The sequence below is a fragment of the Trichechus manatus genome, unplaced genomic scaffold (genome assembly GCF_000243295.1).
Source record: "Trichechus manatus latirostris isolate Lorelei unplaced genomic scaffold, TriManLat1.0 scaffold00044, whole genome shotgun sequence".
NCBI lineage: Eukaryota > Metazoa > Chordata > Mammalia > Sirenia > Trichechidae > Trichechus > Trichechus manatus.
In genome coordinates, this window is record NW_004443980.1 from 10774261 (window position 1) to 10800581 (window position 26321).

Sequence of the window (26321 nt, forward strand, 5' to 3'; positions counted from 1 at the left end):
ACCAACTTACTTTCTTTCATCAGAAAGTTTTTGTTTATGCTTAATATTAATGTTGTTTCTTGATTGGTTCCTTTAGACAGTTTCGTTGTGGTATTTTTGACAATGACAAGTATTTCCTTTCTGTTGAGGAAATACTCCTATGTTTTGAAAATTGATTTTAAAAGATGATAGTCATTGAAACTTACATTAGTAAATTTATTTTGGACAAAATGCTGCTTTATAAATTTCCTTTGTTTGCTTGTAGTTTGTTTCTTAAAGTATGTTCTTTTGGGCTCAGGTGTTGAGGTATGTGGATACAGAAACTCCGTTACACTGCTGTCCACTGATCAGGCGCTGTTAAGCCATCAAATATCTGGGTCTTTCCCTTCTCTTCTAAAGGCTTTATCACTGTAATGAATCTTCTCTGTTGGAGTCAAAGTCATTGTCCCATGTCTTATATTTGGTTGATGCTGCTTGTTATTGTAGAATCTTGGAATGAGGTGTTTGGCTGAACATTCCTAAACTATTCTTCATCTTCATTTTGTTATTTTCCTCATTGGGGATCCACTAAACATTATTCATCAGTTTTTGCTGAAAAGACAGATAGCAGGATTTGTATATTTATTCAGTTGGTTGTAGTTTATTATTAGGAATTTTACCTATTTTGAGACTCCAGGAAGAAAGGGAGGATCCAGAATGAGAACAGGTTTAAGTTCAAACTAGATATCTTACTAGTTTCCTACCTCCATCCTCCAGCACCATAATAATAAGCCATGATCCCACAGTCTAATCATCCTAAAAAGTATATTTAATGCTTATTGCAGGTATGTAATATTTGAGTTGGCAACCTCTTTAGCCCTTTTTTTTTGAAAATTTACATAAGATTTGTAATACATTCATAGGGACCTAAGGAAGATGGTTTTAAATTTTCTTTTACTATATTATTGGATAATATATTATTATAAGTAAAATATTGTGAAGTTAAGTAACTTGGTCACATAACTACTAAATGATGGCGCTAGTATTCCAACCTAGATGATTTGATTCGAAAGCTGCAGTCTTGCCCAGGCCCATGATAAGCAGCAAGAGTTGACAGCTGACAACTATAAAAAGCAGTCCTTAGCCTATGAGTATGGAGCCATTTGGTCCTATAGACTTCAGTAGTTCCTCAGATTACCACTGTTTTATAGAGCTGTGCAGTAATTGATGTTCTTGATGATTCTTTAATCTTAATTGTAGTTATGATTTTCTCTTAATACATTTTTGAAAGCATTTTCTACCCAAAATGGTTAAGTTATCCAAATTTATTGCTGAAGAATAAATTTTAAATTTGGAAAATTTGTTTAAGTGGAATCTAATTCCTGAATAAATGAATATAGAGGCATTCATTTTTATGATGTGAACATTTCAATAAATCAGATTGGTAGCTCCCGTTAGTCTCAGTTAGCAAAATTTTACTATTTTCTTTAAGTTTACTATGATCGAATTAAAGTAAAATGCTTTTTTAATATAGGAAAGAAATATAGAAATCTCACTTTAATAACATTTAAATCATTAATAGCACATTTTATGACTCATACCTTTAGGTTTGAATGGTTACAGCTTGTATTAGCATTGCCTGTTTATTACGGAAGCAAAATGCTAATATATATGAACACTTGAATAGTCAGTTAAAAATAGGACTTGATGTCTTTTTCTTCATTATCCCAGAAGAATGAATTTATTTTATAATCTAAGACAATTGTATTAGGTATTCTTTTAATTCAGAGTTTTTATAGTAGAGTTGCTTTTCTTCATTTTCATTATAATGTTCTGATTCATTTGTGAACACTGAAAGAAGCAATTAGAATTCTTTTGGAATTGCAGTTAACAGCAGTAAAGAATGATCTTAAAAGATTTAGTAGGTTAATTTATTATTTAATAGTAATAGAGTATAAAACCTTATTTGTGTGTTCCATAGTTTCCACTTTCCACTAATAAGAAATGGCTAAAAGCTGCTAAAAGCCAATAATTTTCACATCTTGTACAAGTCGATTGCATTTTTAGACATTTTACTTTTTGATAAGCTTTTGACAGCCTAAAATTGCAATTTTTTGCCAATCCATGTAGGCAACTATAGGGAAGAGAGAATTTTTTAAAAGTAGTGTTACTTCTTGTGAAATGGAAATGCTAAAGACCCACTTTGGATTTTTTTACATAGGGATATAGTCAGCTTTGCAGTTCTACTCAGCTTCTTAGTTCATGAGGAGCTACTGTTAACTTATTAACTTATTAAGAAATTGATTCAATATGAATAAAAGCTTTTAACAGATGGACACATTGGTCTAACAAAAACCAAGTTGTGAATATGAATGTGACCTAAATGTGGCTCTAAATGCCATTAGACCCAGTGGTCTGAGTTAGAGGCTCAGCACATGAGGAAGGGCAAATAAACAGAAATAGAAAGGGAGTTAGAAGACCATTTAAGTAGGTAGAAGAAAAAGAAGAGAATCTGGCAGTAATAGATACTATTAAACAGTTGGCTCTGACCACATTCAGGCCCCCTATGCCCTCACTGTCTGCACTGTAAATCTAGCTATATACAGTATCTGGTATCTTAGAAAAATTATCCAAGCTAGTTTAAGAAGTTGTCTGTTCCCTAGGAAGCTTTTAACAGTACTTCTGTTTTTTCCTGGTATTGTGATGGTTTATTTAAGAAATGCTTATTGAATGTTTATTACGTACCTAACACTGAGAAAAGGTAGTAGGATGCATAGAAAAAAATTTTAAAAAAAGAAGACGTGGTTTTCTCTTCAAGAAATTTTGTTTAGTACCCTGAGGAGTCATCATGAGATCTTGATAGATCTTCTGAATTATCCAAATTAAGTTAGTTGTATATTATGCTCAATTGTTATTCAGTATATGGTATGCATGACTGCTTTTTTTAAAAATTCAAATTAGGCGATTTATCTAGACCAGATGGTAGAGTTTAACAAGCCTTGGCATCAGACCTGGTATCTAGTTTCTGCTACCTCTTCATTTTGTGACCTTTGTAAATGAGCTAACCTCTCTAAGCCCAGATTTTCTTACTGGGTAAGTGGAGGGTAGTAGCTACCCCTGCACTGTTGTTGGGAGCATTAAAGGAGACAGGGTGTGTAAGACACCTAGCTTAGTTCTTTGTAATTCTATAAATGGTAGCTGCTCTTACTGTGCCAAATAATTGTGAGTCCTTGTTTAAGCACTGTAAATTAAAAGCTTGTCTACATATTCAGAGACTTTCTACATACTATATAGCCTTCTAAACCAGTGATTTTTGGCATTTTTGGTACAGCCTTTCCCAGTTGGGGTTCCACGAGAGAATTAATCCCTAAAGGTGGTGTACAGCTAGTGCCACTATGCTAGATGCATTCGAGAAGAGTGAGTTCATCACATACGCTGGAGGCATCAGGGATTGATTCTTTGCAGAACTCAGGCTGCTAGGACTATTCTGTTACCTATTTTCTTAAATTCATGAAAACAAAAGTTGTTACAAAATGCCCTTTACCCTTTTTCAGTATGAGGGCTACTTAGGAAGAATGTAAGTGTCATGTAGTAGTTTGTTAATACTCTAAAATAGAACCATTATCCTATTCAAGTGATTTCAAACTTTATTCTAAAGATTATTTTAGAGGGGCATAATCTGCTGAAGACCATCTGTTCCCTTCTCAGTCCCATATGGGACTGAAAACTATCTCCTTAGAAAGAATGGAATTAATCAGTTTATTTTTAATAAGATAATGAGTCAGTACCTGAGTTTTAAGTATCAAAGATTCATTGAGTTAAATTTTGAAATCTAGTATAGAATTTCATAAGTAGTGTTTATGTTTTTCATTAGGTGAAAAAAGTAGTTCTAGAGCCCAGGAAGTTTGGAGAATGCATTTCTTTGTATACATGTTGAAGGCTGACATTGCATTTTAGTTTATTAAAGACTTCTGAGAATGTCTGCAGAAGAGGGACCATTTTATTTTATTGGGTCTACCTCTTTTGATCATATGACACCTATTAATGTCCTGTAGAACTAGTGTTCCTTGGAACACACTTTGGGAAATATTAATTGGCTTCACTTTTTTTTTTGAGAAATTTCCTAGACCATGTAATTAAGTGATGGCAGGCCTGAACTGGAGCCCATGCCTAGATTTATTATTCCACTGTAACAGTTCCCTTTCTGTTTATACTACCCTATTTTCCTTAAGTATACAGTTCATATTAGAAATAAAAGTATAACTGTCATGTGAGAGTACATACCAAGTGCTCCATCTGGCAGACCTTTAAGAATGGATTTTGAGAAGTACAGCATTGATACACAGTGTTGTAGCCCCACTTAATTGGCTGTGTCTTTGTAAACGGTTTGCAGACCTCAGGATAGCTTTTATTTATATGTGGTGGTATATTCCTGGGGGAAATCTGTAAATAGGGTAGAAATTATTAGTTAACTTTGTAAACATTCAAAGATAAGGAAACTAATCTGAATTTGTTCTGTGCTCCAATTACCATCAATATAGAACATTTTACTAACTTTCTGTACTTTGTTGGCGAGCTAGATCTTGATGGTGTTAACTAAGTAATGGAGCCAGTTGAATATTCTTGTCTTCTGTTTATCTATTTTCTGTATTACATTTTGAGAAATGGAATAAGAAAGAAGTACAAAAAGGAATGTTAAAATTCTGAGGAGAAAAATAGAAGTTTTTTTGGATTAAACAATTTATCAAAGGAGTCAAAAAGATGGTTATTGGAGATGTTTCTGAAGATACAAAAATCAGTCGCCATCAAGCCTGTTCTGACTCATGACTACCCCATGTGTGTCAGAGTATAACTGTGTCCTGTAGAGTTTTCATTGGTTGATTTTTTTGGGAGGTAGATCACCAGGCCTTGCTTCTGAGGTTCCTCTAGGTGGACTTGAACCTTCAATCTTTTGGTTAGCAGCCGAGCGCATTAATCATGTGCATAACCCAGGGTCTCCACTGGTAGATTAGGGAAGGCATTTTTGGATCTTTTGGAAATGCTTTTGAAGATAGACCACGATAAAACTGCAGAAAGTCAGAGTCTTTAAAGTATTGCTATATTTAAGTTTCAGAGATTTGATGTTCAAGTTTTGAAGAAAGACTGGAGTTTTTTTTTTCTACTTAGAAAAGCCATAATCTGGTATTACTTCTGAATAACATTTAAAAGAATGACTTACTAAAATGCGTGAAAACCAAACCAAACCTGTTGCCGTCAAGTGGACTCCAACCATAGCGACCCTACAGGATAGAGCAGAACTGCCCGATAGGATTTCCAAGGAGCGACTGTTGGATTCAGACTGCTGACCTGTTGGTTAGCAGCCAAGCTCTTGAAGGAAGATACATTAACTTCATTTCCTAATGGAGGTATATCCAGATACAAATCTTGCTAAATTAAGAACTTAGTTCTGGTAGTATTGGCACTTAAAAGGACTTAAACCGAGATCTGTTGTGGCTTTTACAAACTTTTACTTTGGTAACTAATACAGTGTTAACTAAATGTCACGTATCTCTTATATCAAATCATATTTCTTAAAGTATTGATTTGATGGTGGTGGCATTTCCCCATTTTCTTTTTGGCAATATTTTTCTTTTCAGACATGGATTATGACTTTATCAAAATTTTATTCCCAAAATATTTGGAGAGTAGAGAAAAACAGAAAGTTGTGACAGGTCAGTAAGGTACCAGGATTAATTTTTTTTCCAGTATTTAAAGTTAGGGTAGCATATCAGGTTGGACATTTTTTATTTTTCTGGTTTGTAATCTCCGTTTCTTTGTAGAAATCAACTACTTGATGAGTAGCTGACCAACACAAACCTGAAGGCAAACACTGTTGGATATTTTTACCCTTAAATATTTCAGTGTCAAAACACTTTCAGCAGGCGGCCTTTGTGGCCTCAGTGACTCTTGACTCTGTTAGAATTGTTTTGCATTTGTATGTAATTAAAATGATTAAACTTAATTTTTTTTTCAAAAAATATCTTTTTTTTTAAACAAAGTTTCTATGCAAAATACATTTTAATGTTGTAACAGGAGATTTCTAAAGTCCATTTGTACCTATAAACTTAAATAACACATTATAGAAATTTAATATAAGCAGTATATTTGAAAATGTGTAGATTTCACTAGTTTATCGGGAGGTAATCAAATTATGAGAAATGCATTTAATCTAACCAAACTCAAAGAGATTGATATAGTAACCAGAATATAATTTTATTAATTTGTAAGATAACTTATATTTGTTATTTTCTGTAGATACTTCTTGAGGGATGAGTTCTCTTAAGTGACCAAACTTATAAATTGGAAAGCTTTTTTGATAAGCATAAAAATTGGGTAAAATTTGTTCAGAAGGATAGCTGGATGAATTGGCTTTCTTAATTTCTGCTTTTACTGATATCAGCCCTCTCTTTAAGACTGATGGAGGCCACTGACCTTATGACTTTCTTCTTTGTCACTGCAGGCTAAATTGCCAGACAAGTTGTAATATGATAGTGTAGATTAAAGACTTTCTTTGTAATTATATACCTGTATTGTCTTTTAAAAAATCTATCCCATTTTATTAATTCAGAATTGGAAAGCATCCTGTTCTCATCCAAACTCTTGCATGCTTCTGCAGATCTTACATCAGATTTATACTGATTTTTATTAGATTCAAATGGAGATGGGCAATGACTTGCTTGGGTCTTCTTTTGATCTTATCTTTATGGAAGAATTCTGATAGAATATTGAAATTTAGAACTAACAACATATTACTGTATATTATGTAATTCTGTAACAAACTAAAGAGTGTTTTCTGGATAACAGAATTGAGTTCTGAATCAGAGAATAAAATCCTATTTGTTATTGCCAGATTATTATGTTAATTATGCTTATAAGAGCAATGATGACTTAAGTTGTATTTGTAATGTTTAACATACGTTAAGATAATAAAACTCATTAAACTCTTCATGAAATTTTCATACATTTAAAAGACTATCTCGTGTATTTCTTAGATAAATCAATAGAAAGTCAATAGCTAAGTCAAAAGACAAACTCAACATCTAAACTAGAAATTCTAATTAGGAAAAAAACCTTTTCTATATCTTGCTTTTTGCAAGTATTTACAAGGTGAGGGGGATTTCTGATTATCATTTCAACATATTTTTAAGGTTCAATGGAAACATCTATCTCTAGATTACTTATGTTGCTAATTTTGAGTTGTTAAATTTGTTACAGTTTGCTTCTAAGTTTTATTGCCTTCCAAAACTTTCACAGTTTAGAAACTGCAATTCAAATAACCATCAACTGATTTATGTTTAAGAGAAATTGAGGGAGTTTCAGAATTCTACTTGAAACAGACTGTGTTCATTCTAGCATTTTTATCATATACTAAGTATGTGAAAAGAAATATTTAATTGTTAATCAAAATAATGTGATTTGGAAAATTATAAATTACTTAAAACTCAGAGTCCTAGAGTTAAACTGGTTTTTATTTCTATGCTCTGTAACTTAACTAGGTGTGTGATCATAGATGAGTTACTTTACCACTTTTACCTTAGTTTTCGTATCAGTAAAATTATGATGATGATAATAATATTGCATGCATCATAGGGTTATTGTGAGGATTGAATGAGGCAATATGTATGTAAAATGCATAATATATTAATGCTATATTAGATTAAGCACTCAATAAGTATTAAATAAAAGAAAAATGTTAACAAATATTTACTTGTAACTAACTTTTCAGGTTACTTTGTAACCTAATTATTTAGGAGTTTTATCTCTTGCTTTTTAATAAAAAAAATGTAGAAATATTTATGGTACTAAATTTTCCTATGGAAATTTTTAAAGAAAATAATGAGCAGAAAGTCTTTTTTTTAAAATGCAGGAATAAAAATTCATATCATGTAATTTTAATTTGAAAGACTTTGTGTGTTTTTATCTGCCTGTTATATACTTACTGTTGTATAGAGTTAATTTCTACGTTATTTGTTTAACATAATTCTGTTTTCCTGTTTGTAGGAGAGAAAATTTCCTCTTTTGCTCTCATACCATTTCTGAATCAAAGTTATTTTGTGTAGAGAACTGTTTTCCGAAGGAAGAAAAATACTGCCACCTGATTACTTTTCTGATATTACTGTAGAACAGGACATAATGCTGTCGTTTCCATCAGGGTTAGTTTTTTAAAAAATTTTGGGCTAAATTTTTCATCTGAATAAAATAAATGTAGATTTATGTATCTTAGCTTCTCAGTGGAAATGCCATAGGTATGTCAAATGTAATACCGTATTCTGAACCTTTTATTTTTGACTTTTTATTTTGAAACAATTTCAGACTTAACAAAAAGTTGTAATACAGCATTCCCATGTACCCTTTACCCAGCTTTCCCTAATGTTCGTATTGTATATAACTATAGTATAGATATTGAAACCAGGAAATTTAATATCAGTACAGTGCTATTGACTAATCTATAAACTTCATTTGAATTTCGACCATTGTCCACCATGACCTTTTCTGGTACAGGATCCGATCTAAGATCCTGTATTGCACTTGGTTGTCGTGTCTCCTCACTCTCCTTCAGTCTGGGCTGGTTTTTCATTCTTTCTTCGCCTTTCTTGACCTTGATAATTTTGAGGAGTGCTAGCTGGCTAGTTTGTAGAATAGCTCTCAATTTGTGGTTTTCTGATGTTTTCTCATGATCAGATTGAGATGATGCATTTTTGGCAGGGATACCAGAAGTTATGTTGTGTCCTTCTCAAGACATTATATCGAATGGTACTGATTTTTCCCATTACTGGCGATGTTAATCTTGATCATTTGGTTAAGGAGGTGTCTGCCAAGTTACTGCACTGTGAAATGATTATTTTTTCTTTTGTAATTAACAAGTGTTTTATGGGGAGATAACTTCAAGACTATATAAATACCCTGTTTCTCATCATACTTCTGCCCATTAATTTTAGCATTTGTTGATGATTCTTACCTGATTAGAACTTTTTAATTTTTAACTTTTTTGTTGTTGTTGACTGTTGTCATATGACTGTTGTCATAGGTGGATAAGAATTCTGAAGAAATTAATGCAAAGGCAGCCTAATTAATAAAACTTAAGTGTATTTCTTTCTGTATCTTTTTGTTTATATAGATATATATATTTTTGAGTATACGCATGAACATAGCACACTGCAAGATCCTAATGGCATTTAAATTTAGTGGAGTAACTTGAATCCCAGTAATATTTTTGGATGTTATCTTTTCCAAAAGGTTGTGAGGAGAATTTTTTTTTTTTTTAACACTGATAAATCTTGGAATTAAGTTAGATATTGAGTTCTTAAAACTTTGGTTATTTTCATTCTCATTACAACTTTATTTTCTTTTAGGGAATTGCTTTCCTAAAGGAAGTGATTATAAGTGCATATTCTTACAGTGCTGTATATTCCCTTAAGTTCCAAGCTTTCTTTCCTATTCCGTGTTTTAATTTGTATCCTGTTTGACAGTACATAAGAGATTTGTCATCTAGAAATCTTATCTTCCTCCAGAGTCGATACAATGCCTTGGCTAACTAATTCCGTGGAAGCTATTATTTTAGTGTGTGTGTGTGTGTGTGTGTGTGTGTGTGTGTGTGTGTGTGTGTGTGTGTGTATGTGTATATCTATATATATGTCAAAACTGACTCAACTGGCACCTAACAACAATATGATATGCATATGCATGTGTGTGTTTACATATGCATCACTATATCTGAGAGACACTTAAACACAGGCATTAGAAATGTGTGTGTGTGTGTGTGTGTGTGTGTGTGTGTGTGTGTGTGTGTGTATGTGTATATCTATATACGCATTGTGCGGCTGTATATATGCTTTTTAAGGCAAAATTTCTCAACTTTTTGAAATTGAAAAATTAAATTGGATGTTCTGGAAATATCTGGTTTGTTTTCTTACTACTTTTAAATCTCTGGAAAAGAACACTAGAAACTCTTTTAAATAGATGCTAAAATTTGTATCATCTCTGGATAATGCCTCTGAAATTTCTGCTGACTATACTCAAAAATTAATCCTAGAAGCTGATGACACCCATAAAAGATCCATGAAAGTGATACTTTGGATAAAATGTTTATTTCCTTTAGGATTAGAAAGTTGAACATTTCAGTGTCTACTTAGTATTTCAGCCACTTGACAAACTTTTGTTTCTTGATCAGTAGACTTCATTTATTTGTTAAACATTTACTGAATATCTACTCACTGTACCAAGCCCTCTTCTAGGGCCTAGAGGTACAAAGACTCACTGTGTCTGTTAAGGATGTTCTTTCACTTCCTTCTTAATGCCACCTGGGACCGTTTTGGAAACTAAGAGGGTTTTGTGATAAATTATTTTTCTATATGAAAGTGCCTTAGAGCCAGTAAGAGTGAATGATAAAAGATAAATAAGAAAACGATGTTGTATCATGCTTCCAACTTAGGTAGACCATCATGTTTTATGAGTAATAGTAAATGCATTGACTAGGAAGTTCAACTTTAGATCAGTCATAGATACAAGTGAAAAAAATCGTGAAGTCTTTGTAGAAATGTGTTAACCTTCTGTTTCACTGCTTAAAAATGATTAGGTGTAGTGTAGCCTTCCCTTTTTTTGATATTAGAAATGCTTAAAATTTACAAGCAGTATGTGCTTATTTAATAGTATTGACAAATATTGCGAATAGTCTGATTATCAAATCAGGCATATCAAGAATTTCTCATAGTGTGTTTATATAGGTATTTATAGATAGAATACTTAGATTTTATTTCTGATTTGAATATAACTGAATTTTCAGTTAGAATCTTTAAAAATGTATGTATTTATGGAAAATGTTAAAATGATTTTATTGATCTACTGGTAGATTAGTAGACCTTATAATACCCGCTAGAGCTCCTTTGTGACATCTCAGCGTTGCTGATTTTGTTAGCTTTGATTTCGAATTTCTTCTCAGTGGTTGAAATTCAAGTATTGTAGTACCTGTTTTCCCCCCTTTTGAAGCATCACATAGAAGAATGCTGTCTATTAAAGTAAAATTAGATAAGGTCCTACTGTATCATTCTTGTGAGCCTCCATCAGTAGAGGTCTGACAGAGGCTGCTGTTCTTGTTTAATAATGACCTCATTTCGAAAACACGTTTACATTTTTCTGTATAAATGCTACATTATCAAATCTGTAGAGTTTTCATAAATTATTAACTCCTGAAGCAATAGAGACACCAGCTCTCCTCAGTGATTTAAAAATAATTTGTGTTATGGGAAAACTGTTTATTCATTTTTGAGCATAGTGTGTTAGATCCAGAAGTTTTGGTACTTAAGGCAAAATAAAGAAGTTATATTCTGAAAGTGATTTGACTGGGGAGAAGTTTGAAAATGAACCACTTCTCCAGCCAGCTGTTGTATTTAACTTGCCCTGTAGCCCAACTTAAGAACAGTTTTTTAAACCTGAGTTTGTTCTATTTTTAACCTGTATATTCTGTGGGGCATGGTAAATAATTCAAAGGATTGGAGCTCTTTCACGTCAAATTCCTCCTGAGGGAGTAATTGTAAACTAAACCCAATATTAATTTGAGTAAGCTATGGGTTCTTAGGACTTGTTTTTCATTTTTAAAATAAAGTGAGCCTGTAAACTTTAAAAAAAAAAAAAATTATCAGATAATGTTTCCTGTTTTAAAAAAAAGGACCTTTCCCTTTTTGCCTGCATTTTTACTCAGCTATATTGTTAATACTATAGGGTCACTGTGAGTCGGAACCGACTCAACGGAACCTAACAACAACAACAACAACAACAACGTGTTGTTACTACTAATTAGTATTCAAAAAATAAAGGAATACTGGAAAATTTGGAAAAATCATATCTTGTTTATATATTTAACATAATACGTTTATCTCATAAAAGTCAAGTTTAATTAGATTTCATTAATTTGGAAATTTTAGATAATTCTGTGGTTTATATTGAAATATTACTAAAAGAGAGAATGATTTGTCAAGTTGAGTAGAAAGGAGTAGAGGATGATTGTTTCAAGAAGTATTTTATAAGGGATTTCTGTAGCACCTATCTACAGAGTATAGGTGCAATGAAATCCTAAATAAGATAGCTCTGATATACTTACTTTAAGCCTTTTTCATCGAGTCATCTCTTTTGAACCCCAGCAGTGGAATACTGTGTTAATCTGTTTGAGTTTTTTGGATTCTTGAAAGTACCTAATTAGGTTGCATTCCTTAAAATACTCTGTATTCAGATCTTTTTCCTAATTTGTGCCCCTTTTCTCTTAACATCCCTCATATACCCCCTAAGTGCGATTATGTTGTAAAATACTTTTTTAACCTAAGTATACTCTTTTCAAAACAAAAAGACTTTCAAGCTTAAAATCTATTAGAAACTTAACATGAGTAGCTGCAACTTAGGCTCAGAAAGTACTTTTTGTAGTTATTTATTTGATACCTCTTGCTAGATGGCAATTTTCCTCTCTTGACTTATTCTATCAGATTTCTTCCTTTTTTTAATTTTTGGAAATTGCAGATTTGATGGCTAGATTCATAGATTTTTCTTTCCTTAGGCCAAACTGTTTTCATTCTCATTTGTACAGAATTGAGTATATTCCTAAGCAGAAGGATTAGCTTATTCTTTCCATCTTTAGGCTTTTAAAAAACTGAGCTAAATATGTTAGGTAATAGAATAACCATTCCTTTTCAGCTTTGAGTATATTTCCACACTGGCCAGCAGAGCCAGGAGGAAGTGAAGGCATTAAAATACACATTCACTTTGGTTGGTTGCTACCTTCTTAGTGCTGAGACTATAACCTTTGTTGGTTGGTTGATAGAGAACAAGAGAACACAATCTTCGGTCCACTAACAGGTAAGGAACCCTTGTGATAATTAGTTGGTGTGAGAGGGAGATTACATGATGGCATTTGAAAAATTTTTTTATCCCAAAATATAACGTGTCCCTGAAATAGGATAGTATGATTATATATTTCATAGAGTAGGGATATACAGCACCATTATATTTAGAATAAGATCTAAAATTTAATAGGGATATAGCACCCTGTGCTACAAAGTATAATTGATCTATTTTTCAAAGGCAACACTGTTAAAATGTATCCTGCAGTCCCTATAACTTTAAATACATATCCGCCTGTCTTATTCTCCTTTCAGCTTTTCCTTGATCAGATGCTATGTGCTTTGAACTTTCTTCTCTTATTTAGCTTATTCTATAATAAAGCAAACTGTTTTCCAGTATCTTTACCATCATCTATTGTTTGGGTGTATCTTGCTGCTTTAATTTCTACGTTGTAGCCATTAATGATTATTTCCTGGTCCTTCTTGGCCCCAAATCAAATAATCATGCATTTTAAAAAGATTTTGAATCTATATTACCTATGTCCACTATTCTGCCCTCCCTGTTTTAAAGATGAGTGCTTGAGAAATAAACCTTTTTTTCACTGAAAGTAGTCATAGCTTTGATATAAATCAGCTTTAGCTTTGTATTGCTATAACATGGGACTGTAGGCTGATTAATTCTTTAAATTACTGAAGACTTGAGAACTGAAAACAAATTCAGCATCTTAGACATTCCCAGCGTTTAGTAGTATTCCTGTTAATATCCTTGATTATTCTGTTTCTACTTTTCAATCCATCTTCTTCTCTTTGACAGAAGAATTAACTGGGGCTCCTCCTTTGATATATCTGAGGTTGAGTGCCTTTTCCCTGTCCATTTAAGACAACTATGGTCTTGTTTCCAGTCGTAATTTATCATTTTTCGATTCCATCTTCCATTTGAAGTTGAATGGTTTGTCACAGAGTGTGTTATGGCTTAGACCCAAGACAGGTCCCTTCTTAAGAGTTAGTTACTGAGGAATTAATCACTTGTGGTGACAGACTTCTAAAATTCAAATTAAGAAGGCACTAAAGAAGGTACGCCCAAAGGTAGCTCCTTTTTATCCCGAGGATAAGCCATTACAAACTCAAATGACCAGAGAATGTAATTTCTTAATAAGAATTTTTTTTAAAATCTATATTCAGCTCTCTATTTCAGTGCTTCTCTCCTACCAGAGGTGCAAGGAGTGATCCTAGAACCACAGATACAGCCAAGACCACGGAGAGCTTTTGACGTCAGGGGTCCACTTTCTCCACTGAACCCTTGGAGGCAGAATATCCAGCTTCTGGAGAGAGTGGGAAAGGATAATAAACAAGTGGGTGCTTTCCATTATTTGCTTGGGTTTATTTATAGATTGGAGTGTCCTTCCATTGCCCATTTAATTCTAATGGTAAACTCCTTGGGTTCATAGAAGAACCAAGTGGGGCTGCAATCTGTTTGTTTTTCTTCTATGAATGCTACCTAGTGCCCTTTCAAAAAAGAGACCTAAAATTTAATTTTCTCTCCAGATAATTAAAGCAGTGGATGATTTGGGGCACATGATTTGGTGAATGCCCATGTAGTCCACAGGAATTTATAAGGGGAATATTTGCCCGTTTTAGCCTTTAATGGCATTAGTGGACTTCTAAGTGTTCTTTTACATTCCTAATTAAAAGCTCTTTGGGCTAGCTGGACATCTGAACTCTCCTAATTGACACAGTTAGATGTTCAGGTGTTATCGTACCTTGTTAGTGAGGACTTTTAGATCTTTTTCCTATCTCAGACTTTAGGACTTTACATTAATTAGACTTTTTACAAGATACAGTGATAGTACCGTTATGGTTTTACTGTCAAATCTAGGTTTCATTCTTTAATAAACTAAATGTGAATTAATTTAAGTTTCAGGATATATTATCCCTTAAAGTTTAATATACTCAAAAGTAGTTTTCCAGTCCCTAGTAATATGTTATTTGTGGCGAAAAGAGCCTTGTCCTAGATTTTTCCCATGGCATTAAAATGGGTTTCTCTTAGTTTCTTTGATGCCAAGGGTTGATATGATTCCAGGAAGTTCTTATCATCTACAGTGGGTAGAACATGAACTTGGTGCCTTTGGCAAGTTTTCATTTTTCCTTGGTGGATTCCTTCTGTGACTCCAGGTATCTTGAAAATGGGAGACCGGTTTATTTGTTCTCTAATTGCCCAGATTTCTTTCAACTGGTAAACATCATACTTCTTCAGCAAAAGGAATTCTTCTAGCAGAGCCTTCATGGATGATATCTGTCACACATGCCAGCACCTGCAGTTTGGAAGGCAGTGGTGAATGGATCCATGCAATATGTCTAGAAGACACAAGGATGAGAGAGCCACCTGATCTTGTCATTTATAAACTTTAAGATTTACTGTGGTTTACTCTTGGTTGGAAGTGGAGAGGCTCAAATAATGAAATAGTCTTTTCAGATTGGAATTTTAAACACGGCCATGCAAATATTACTTTTTTATTAAGAAGACTGAAATAGAGGAAGCGTGAGAGACTCCTTTAAAAGGCAGCTCTCTATCTGTTTCACTAAAAAGATTGTGGGATTGAATCTTTTCACCTAAATGAAACAGGCAAACTTTATTTTTAGTAGTATAGAAAATCCAAAAAAAACCCCAAAAAACCTGGTGATTGTTGCCTGACACCAGAAGGAACTAGTAAATTAAGGGTGAACTTTTTAACTCTTCCCAAATTAATTTTAATATTAGGAAATTCTCTCTTAGCTCATCTTTTTTCTGTTCTTGAGCCTTATTATAGTTGTCAGATCGACAAAGATCCTAGCATAGAAGCAGAAGAGAGATCTTTTGAGATCAAAGTAGCTTGGTCTGTCTTCTAAAAGTAGTAAATACCTGCTACACTTGAGGTATTCTTCTACACTGAAGGCATACTAACATTTGAATGATGCTGTCAAAAAGCATTATTTCATAGAGCAAAGGCATTAACTAGTATTAGAATAAGACTGTAGGTATGAATAAGTCTTGGTAAATAGTTATCCAAAATATCAATTACATCAAAATAAAAATATAGCTTCTTAAAAAATAGCATATCTATCAAAATGTTACTCTTTCTCTATGAACTGGTCAGTCAAGAACTTTTTAAGGAAAAAAATTTTAGGTCATTTGTTGTTGTTTTAGTTGGGTATAAATTTTAAGAACAGAAATTCTAGAGTTATTAATATGGAAGGTTTAATAATTTGATTATTGAGCATCTAAAATGTTTCAGGAATCCTAAAAGTTTTTAGAATCCACTTTTGCTAAAATATAAGCTGACCTTTATTTTTTCTTGGCTGTATCTGAGAAAATTTTTTTCTCATTAATTATAAATAAATTTTTATAAGTATAGTACTTAAAAATAAGTTTAAAAGATCAGTTTGAACTGAAATATCCCTAGAGAGCTTTGAATTCCTTTTAAAAGTTTTTATTTTTGATTTTTTTTTTTGTTAAGTGTTAATAAAACAGTTCATTTACAAATACATATCAATAAAAAGACATCTGCCCAACATTTTAGAAAGTACTCAGTGAACTGAGTGAAATTTGTTTGGAAATTAAGTTGGTTGAACACTTTGAACCATAGTACAAACCAGTTTATGGCCTGTGTGATTATTACCTTGTTTCAGCTTTGAAGATGAAAACTGATTTAATCTCTTAATCTCATGCTTTGATTAAGTTTTAGCTGTGTTCCTTAAAGTGTGCAAAAGAAATTTAAGTGCCTTTCAGTTCATCTCATGCCACTTTTAAAAGCCATTTAAAGGTTAAACTTTTTGTATATTGATGTGAAGTGATTTGTTTATTTAGATTCTATTTTGATGCATTTTTCTTTCAGTTTTTTTTTATATTTCATGTCAAAATATGCAGTCCTATATTTTCCAGTGTTTATTTTATGAATATTAATATAAGCTATTTTTTTCTAGAATGACTAATTGTGTAATATTTGTATATGTGATCATTTGAAAACTAATAAATATTTTCTCCATGAAAAAATGTACTTACTGATAAATGGTGTATTTCTGTTTTAGGAGTAGAAAATGAAAACTACAACAATATTTTTAAGTGTATATTAATTCTATGTGTCTTCCCTCTAAGTATTTCTGATTTCTTGAGAAAATTTATTATTTTTTAAACTGTTAAATTAAAATGATTCATCATGGGGTCACCGAATGCCAAATGTATGAAATAGGCAGTGATCTATTCAGTCTGATTTTGCATTTTTCTGATCGGCTTCAGCTTAGCTTTGTTTCCCTGATTTGGAATTCACTTGCTGTTTTTGTATGTCAGTTTTACAAACCATTAAAACTCTTGAGTTCATGTTGTAAATTTCAGGAGTAATTTGGTCAAATCTCTTAAAGCTAGATTGATCAAAATATAACCTCTTAAAAAATAGCATACAAAAGACGGTCACTCTACCCAGAAAAAGAACATTTGAAAACAATGGTCGCTTGGAGAACCACAGAATTCATAAGAGCTGTCAACAGGAGAATAAAAATGTTTTCTGTTTTAATGTTCTGCTTGAACAAGTAATTGTAGAAGGAGAAATCTTGACTCTAGAGTCTCTTGCTTTTAACCTTATCGAGACAACATGGAAAAGGGTAAAATTTGGTTTTAACTAAGACAAAGATTTTTGTCTTTATAGCTACATCAACTCAGTTTGAGCCACTGGGACAATTTACCTTTTCTATGCAGGGTCTGATAGAAGCAAGAGTGTTTCCTTTTGGATTTAAAGAAGAATTATACAAGAAAATGGACTCCATAAATTATAAATAAACATTAAGATGGGGTCCTGGGCAAGAAATAAGAGTTTAATTAATGACAATTTGCGGATTAACATGAAATAATTGTCTTCCCCAAGAAATGATACTCTGAAAAAATAAGAATAAAGGAAATTACTATGATTTAGAATAGCTACTGTATTTGGGGGAAGGAGGAGGAGACAAAATCTTGGCTTTATTAGCCTGATAAGTTTGAAAAAGGGCTTATAAAGATTCTGCAGACAAATTTCATTTTTAGAATTAAGGCTATTAAAAAGTTTACAGGCATAGTGTTTTCAATGAAGGCTATTATTTGAAAACAAAAATATTTGTAAGCCTTTCCTGTAAGTGTAAATAAGAGTGGAAGGCTAAAAAGAATCCTGCACTGGAATCTTCAAAAGTATTGCAAAGAGTTTTAAGTAATTTAAATGGTGAAATGAGTTTTAAGTAATGGTGACATGAGTTTTAAGTAATTTTTATTACACAGACTTTTCCCTACACTGTTGGTAGCTTCAAAATAAAAATATTACAGAATGTTGAACTTGGCTTACCTTTATATCTTCAAAGTATAAGAAATATGCTTATTATTTCATCATTGATTGATTATAGTATAAAAATCTGCGTTGATTGTTCCTTGGTGAAGAAACAATTTTTTTTTTTTGGTATTTTCTGTTAAAAAAAAAAGTAAATGTCACATAGCAGTGTGACTGCAAATTACTGACCTTGTTATAGCTTATTGTAATTATGTGCACACATTTTTTTTTTCTTTTCAGTATTGAAAATTTAAGCTAAATGTCACTGCTTAGATGTTCCAAGCAATTTTCTTGCTTTTTACTGAGGTATTTTAGTTTCCCACTAAAAAGATTTAATACTAATTTAGTCCCAAAATGTGGAAGATTCGTGTTTCAAAAATAAGCACATAAGTTCTCTGAATTTTGTTTTTTTCCACTAATATGTATGTCTAAGTTAATTAGATTACGGCAGTAAAAGTGTTAGGGAACTTTGAAGTATGCATCGGAGTTTTCAGGACTAATGATCAAAGGGATCTCTGCTCAAGAGGTAAGGTATGAATGGCATAGGTAGGAGTGTTAAAAATGTGTTCAGTGTAATTTTTTTAAATGTCTAATAAACTATAATAATGCTTGGATCTTTCAGACAGATATAAAATAAGGAAAATAATTTTTCATAGTAATCTCTCCCAGAGAAGAGAAATGATAAACTACAAATTTGTTTTGTATGACTTCAGAGTGCGTTTTGAAGCATATACACAGACATTGTACCCTTCGTGTACTTAGCCTCCTCTATTCCAAGAGATTTCTTACCTTGCTCTTGGTGTATGAACCCTATTTAATTTTGTATTTTAAAATCATGAGCACTATAAAAATAGTGTACTTTGCATAGAAAGTTGTGTATGTATTCCATGATATTATTGCCAGGCTTCATTTTGGCTATATATGCTTATTTTTATTAAATGATACCCAGAACACAAAGTAATTTTTTTTCTGTGTACTGTACTGAATAAGATGAGAAATTAATACAAAGACCTTTATAAACATTCACTTACATTATAACTTGGGAATCTGTTACGTTAAGGATTAAGAAATAATTTTGTTGGTTAGTATGTAAAATCGTTCAGAGAGGAAAGTTATACTGTTATTCTCTAGGGAATAAAACAAACCAAACTCACCACCATCGAGTCGATTCTGACTCAAAGTGACCCTATAGGACAGAGTAGAACTGCCCCATAGGGCTTCCGAGGCTGTAAATCTTTCTGGAAGCAGACTGCCACATCTTCCCGTGCAGCAGCTGGTGTTTCGAACTGCTGACATTTGGTTAGCAGCTGAGTGCTTTAACCGTTGTGCCACCAGAGCTCCTTATAGGGAATATTAAGTAGATTTAAAGAGTTATGTTAGCAAAATACTTAGTATCATTTCTAGAAACAAATGAAAATGCAGTATTGAATATAGATGAACTAGAAAATAGGATTTTTTCTAGAATTACTAGTATAATTTATTTACTCGATAGATGGTAGCATAGAATACCAACAATCATCCCTTCTGTGTTTTTAGTTCTTATAAAAGGAACTCCAGCTTGTGGACATTTTGCTTTTACTTCAGATAGTAAGCTACCTATCCTACTATTCCCCTTTATACAGAACAGATGGGAATGTTGATGTACGCTTTTGATAGAACTGTATCCCGAGGAAGCTGGATCTGTGTGCAGGATACTCTGTCCTGGTAAAATGTTGATCCAGAATTTGCTCCCACGTCCTTTTTTTATTTGAAAAATCCCTTAGAAATTACCTAGTTTAGCATCCTCATTTTACCTATAATTGATAACCAGCAGTATCACATACATTCCCTGTATCACACAATTGATAAAACAGTTGTCAGTAGGACCCAGCTGTCTTGACTACTGTCTTAGAGATCTGTACTACTTTACTGCTTCCTCATCTTGATCTTGGTTCTGGACTATGCAGACCAAGTCCAGTGTCTAGATATGACAAGCCTTCAAGTATTTGAAGGTGGTAGTTATACCACATCAATTCCAAGCCCAAGTACACCCCCACCCCCGCCGAGGTTAGACATTCCCATTTCTTAGCTCTTATTCATGTGGCATGGGTTGGAATCCTTAGAGGTTTTGTATATCTTCTCTGAACGTAATTCAGTCATCGTTGTTCACTTCGTGTGTAACACTGAAACAGCAGTAGGTCTCATTAGCCTGGGCTGTTTAATACTCACGCCATTGTATTGTGTGTGGCCCTGGAATAGTCATGCCACTTTATTTGACCTTACATATTTACCCAGTAAGGTACTTAATTTTACGTCTGTTAAGATTCAGTTAGGAAAAGAAATTACAAAGTGAAATCCAAAATATTTTGTTTCTGAAAATCGGTTTAGTAGTCTGTTTAGACAAAGCCTGTGTAAGTGGTGTGTTAATATGCACAGTTCAGTGAAAAAGAAAAAAAAAAAACAATAGCTAAAACCTTGGGAAATCATAGTTGTGAAAGTACATTCTGCATTTAAGTTATTTTTGGTTTGCTTGGAGCCCTGGTGGCACAGTGGTGAAGAATTCAGCTGCTAACCAAAAGGTTGGCAGTTCGAATCGACCAGCTGCTCCTTGGAGACCTATAGGGCAGTTCTTCTCTGTCCTACAGGGTCGCTATGAGTCGGAATCGACTCGACGGCAGTGGATTTTGGTTTTGCTTAATGCTGGCTTAAATAGCTATAAATTCTTTATTAAATGTTTTGTATCATGTAAAACATTATTTTTTCAGATTGTCATTGCTAAATTAAGGATAACCAGGCTCACTGGAGCTAAACTGTTGTCACATGACTGGCATTGAGAAGAAAGTGAAATTACGTTTAGTAACATAATTAAAATTAGAAATGGAAGGCAGTGCTTCAGTGGAAAAGTTTGAGAAATATCCCGAACAGCAGAAGATGGTCAAGAAGTAGCCCTGGAAGTCTGGAAATGTGGCCTAAGTTCTAGATCAAGCATAGTCCTGTGCTGCATCTTAAAAACAGTGCAAATATTCTGCTGCAGCAATGCTGTTTTGGTATAACAGTTTTTTAAACCACAGGTTAAATTGTTTAGCTTTTCTTCCTCATCTTAAATTGAGTTCCAGAGCAACATGTTTATTTAATGGTTGCATGTACCTCTTAAGGGTACAAATAACCCTTGTCTGAGAAATACTGGTTTGAGATATAGGTTCTATTCTACTTTACCTGAGTTAGAAAGAATTTTATGGAAAATAAGGAAGAAAGAGAACGAATATTTACATGCCTACTGTGTGCACCTTTGACCAGGTGCTCCACATACACTAATTTACCTAACAATTTTGTGAGGAAAGTGATCATTTTTCCCATTTTACCGATAAAGGTACTGAAGCTCAGAGGTTAAAAAACCTACGTTAAGGGCATATAACCAGTAAGCAACAAAGATGGCATTTGAAAGCAGATCTTTCAAAATCTAAAAATTTCTGTTGTGGCATTGATTTTGAAACATTGTTGTCAAAATGCATATTTCCAGTAAAAATTTCATGTAGAACTCAATGTTTAAAGTAGATAAAAGATATTTTACTTAGTATGCATTTTTTAAAGTTTGAATTTGCCTTCAATTAGCTTGGGCCCTAACACTTACAAGTAATGGTGTTCTACTAGGAGCCATCTAAACCATTATAGTTATTTAATTTGATTTAATTAATTCTTATTGAGTATCTACCTCTTAAATTTCATGTAGAGTGGGTGAGAGCAGTGAGAGTTGGCTAATTTTAAAAGAAATTGGAGACTAAATAGATTCTAGTTACGGCATCCAATTTCTATATTTTGTGTGTAACTTGCTTTTGAGAGCTTTGCATATTTTCTGTATGAATAGTAAGTACACATGATAAATTTTTATAAGTGTTTATTAAAATCAGCTGCTGTTGATTAAGTAAAGCAAATTCAGTTGAAATTTTCATTAGGCGAATGTGTTTATTTGCGTACCAACACATGACCTAAGATTAAAATATAAGATTAAATAGTTGGTATAAAAGGTTAAGTATATTTTCCATAATTTGATAGTGATTATTTTTTCTGATTAGAGTGATTATGAAAGAGTGTGCAGGGTTTTCTATTTTAACCTTGCAAGTAAGATAGCTGAAGTTTTTTTCTTAACAATACTACCAATAAATAAATACTGCCAAGTATATGTACTAACTGGCATACTGCTGCCTTATATAGGCTTAAGATATCAAAATTACCAGTGTGATCAAATCAAAGTTTTTTTTCCTAGTGATTATTGTGAATTTAACTTGAATTAAATGGCTGTCCAGTTACCAATTAAATCTATCATGCGATAAATATTGTTAAATTCTGAGGGAGGAAGAAGTGAGGTAAGTGAAATTTCCTATACCTACTGTATAAAAATAAGCATTTTATATACATAAATGTCCCCTACCTCTATCAAAATAAGCCTTTTACATGTAAAAGGCTTGTTTTCTTCATCTGGATATTTTAAAACATACCAAGATAATTTTTCAAAGCTACCCTTTTATAGTCCCATGGTATTCTAAGTGGGGCTTAAATGATTCGTTAGACTAGGGGAAGAAAATTAAAAATTATTTCCATTATCATATCCTTTAAAATTGTGTTAACAGTGTACATAATATTAGTGAACGTAATTTATAAATAAAACATGCGTTCTCAATTTTTTTTTTTTTAAATTTAGGGGCACATTAAAATAAGGTTTTGACTACTGGCCTAATCCATCCTCTGATTATTGAGGAAGATAAAATTCAGAGCGGTAGAAATGTGCTCAATTTTATGCCCGACTTCATAACATCACATTCGTTAGTCCTGAGCATAGAATATAAAGTTAGTTGCCAAGAGAAATTTGAATCTGTCTTCTGACTCTCACTCTGTTTTTTATGAATCATGTGTCTGTTACACGATATGTGTACTTTTTCCTACTGGAGGTAGAATTTTTTAAAAGCTGATTTGTACAGTTTTATAATCCTATTGATTACATATAGTCAGCTAAAAACCTCAAACCAATAAACTGTTTCAGTTGAGAGTTGAAACGGTTGTTTTGCAATGAAATTATACCAATCTGTTTATTGCCCTCTATATTCCTAGCATAGTTTGATGTATGTTCATGTCTTAGATATTCTTTCAAACAAAAAATATTCTTTAAAACTACTTTTTATTAAAAGTAGTTTCTGTTAGCTAATTTTAGACACTTCACGTTTATTAGCCATTTGAGAAATCCTCAGGGTCTCAAAATAACTGTATATACATCAAGTAGGGGCTTTGCAATGGCTGTTACTGTACCAACAAGGTTAAAATATAATGTGCTAGGTCATAGTGTAAAAGGACTTTATATTTTACTTTACAAAAGATTTTTTTAGTTTTTGCATTTAAATATTTCTATTCTTAAAACAATGAGAAGTTTGTGTACTTTCACTATCTTTATTTTTAAAGCTACCTTAAATCATTGGGAGTTACAAATGATAGTATTAAATGAAACAGTTGATATAATTCAAATTAGCAGTAATATCAGAATAACTGCAGAGATGCCATTACTTAAATTTGTATAATGCATTACAGTTTGTAAAACATTTTCACATAGTTTTTTTCAACTATACTGGGAATTTAGACAGTAATTTTTTTTTAGAAAAGATTATTGTTCTACATGCCCTTTGGGAGCATCACATTTGTTGGTCCTGAGCATAGAATATAAAAATAAGATAGAGTGAAGAATTGCTTACAATATGAAATGTATCCAAATTTGTTTTTATATTTTTTTTTATATATTTGTGTACTTTAAATGAAGAATACTTGTTCCCTAATCAGGTGCCCTAGCAACTTCAGTGTAGTTTGGATTCTAACACTTAGAAGAAATCATGGTCTATAAAGAGCCGTTTAAGCCATTATAGTTATTTAATTTGGTTTATTTAATCTTTATTGAGCATCCACCTACTAAATTTCATGCATCTCACCAATCATTGGAAATAAATTAAGATACTTCTACCCCCACACCTGTCACAGGCTTTCATTGTTCTCTAGAGTCTGGATCTGTGTCATATCTTCTTAAGGAGTTTGTGGCTTTAGTACTCCCTCTCTCCCCTCCATCAGCAAATCTCCTCTACTAGATCATTCCCATCAGCATGTAAATATGCTTTTATATTTTAAGAAAATGAAACCATCCTACCTTGACTTTTTATCCCCTCTAACTTAAATAGTTCTCTACTTCCTTTCATTACCGAGAGGTGTCTACTCACACCGTTACATATTCTCCAACTTTGCTTTTCAATCCATTCCAACTTGGCTTTTGCTTCTAATACCTCTAAAACTGCTCTTGTCAAAGTCACCAAGGTCCTTTCTATTGCCACATGCTGTGAACACTTACCTTCCTGTTTATATCTTGAATTTTTAGCAGTATTTACTAAAACTGAACATTTGTACATTTTAGAAACAACCTTTTTTGCTTATATAATACCATACACTTCTGGTTTTCTTTCCAGCGTTTATAGTTGCTGTTGCAGGTTCTCACTCTTTGATCCAACTATGGAATGTACTTCAAAGCTCAGTCCTAGAGTCTTCCCTATCTCTTCTCCCTTTACACTTAGATGGTCTTATGCATTCCCATGGCTTAATACTTTTTGTTTTGTCAGCTCCAAATTTTTATCTCCTGCCCAGCCACTTCCTCAGAGCTCCAGCCTTGATATCCACTTGGATAACAAAAAATTGAATCCAACCCTGAACTATTTTTGTCTTCCTCATCACCATGCATCTAGTTATTTATGGCAAAAAACTTGGAGCCATTCTTCATTTTTTTCCCCTTCGTCACCTTCCAAATACAATCTGCTAGTTCCCTCCCCCTGAACTCCTGACAACCACCGATCATTTTACTGTCTCCATAGTTGTGCCTTTTCCAGAATGTCATGTAATTGGAATCATGTAGCCTTTTTACACTGGCTTCTTTCATTTAACAATATGCGTTTAAGGTCCTCCATGTCTTTATGATTTGATAGTTCATTTCCTTTTTATTGCTGAATAACATTGCATTGTATGGATGTACCACAATTTGTTTATCCATTCACCTATTGAAGGACATCTTGGTTGCTTCCAGTTTTTGACAGTTATGAATAAAGCTGCTGTAAACATTCACATGCAGGTTTTTGTGTGGACACTTGGGTACATATTTAGGCTTGTGGTTGCTGGATTGTATGGTAAGCCTGTGTTTAGCTTTTTAAGAAGCTACCAGACTGTCTTCCAAAGTGGCTGTACCATTTTATACTCCCACCAGCAGTGAATAAAAGAGTTCCTGTTGCTCCACATCCTTACCAGATTTGGTTATCAGTGTTTTAACCATTCTATTAGGTGTGTAGTGATGTCTCATTGTTTTGCTTTGCAATTTCGTATATGATTATTTGCCATCTGTTTATCTTCTTTGATGAGATGTCTGTTCAGATCATTTGCCCGTATTTTAATTGGGTTGGTTGTTTTCAAGAATCGACATCTTAATAGTGAATCTTTCTATCAGTGAACACAGAATATCTATTTGGTTATTTAGATATTTGATTTCTTTCATCAGCATTTTGTAGTTTTTCTCATATAGATCTTGTGAATATTTTGTTAGGTTTAGACTTATGTCAATTTTTTTTTTCGGTGCTAATGTAAATAATGTTGCATTTTTATTTCAAATTCCAGTTCATTGTTGGTGTATAGAAAAGTAATTAACTTTCATTTATTAACCTTGTATCCCACAACCTTCCTATAATCACTTATTAGTTCCAGGAGGGTTTTTGTTTTTTTTTTTTGTCTTATTCTTTAGGATTGTCTACATAGATAATCCTATTATCTGAGAACAAACACAGTGTTATTTCTTTCTTCCCAATCTGTATACCTCTTATTTCCTTTTATTGTCTTACTGCATTAGCTAGGACATCCAGTACAGCAGTGAATAGGAGTGGTGAAAGGGGACATCCTTGCTTTGTTCTCGATCTTAGGAGGGGAAAGCATCTAGTATGTCACTGTTAAATATGATGTTAACCGTAGGTTTTTTGTAGGTGTTTTTTAATCAAGTAGAGGAAGTTCCCCTCTCTTTTTAGTTTGCTGAGTGTTTTTATTATGAATGGGTGTTGGATTTTTCAAGTGCTTTTTCTGCATCTGTTAATATGATTGTATGATTTTTCTTCAGGCTAAACTGTTGATGTGA

At 32.8% G+C, this 26321-nt stretch overlaps 1 protein-coding gene across 2 annotated transcripts in view; it reads left to right on the top strand.

The window, feature by feature from the left end:
* Positions 1-26321, top strand: part of TSC22D1 (TSC22 domain family member 1) — a 131308-nt gene that overhangs the window by 18102 nt on the left and 86885 nt on the right. The window contains exon 2 of one of the 2 annotated variants that reach the window (XM_023731605.1): positions 14007-19391. The exons of the other annotated variant lie outside the window; for it this stretch is intronic. Within the exon in view, the coding sequence (XP_023587373.1) occupies positions 14007-14094 (88 nt within the window). The 3' untranslated portion in view covers positions 14095-19391. Of the gene's footprint in view, positions 1-14006; positions 19392-26321 lie in introns of those variants that run through there. 2 annotated transcript variants of the gene reach the window in all.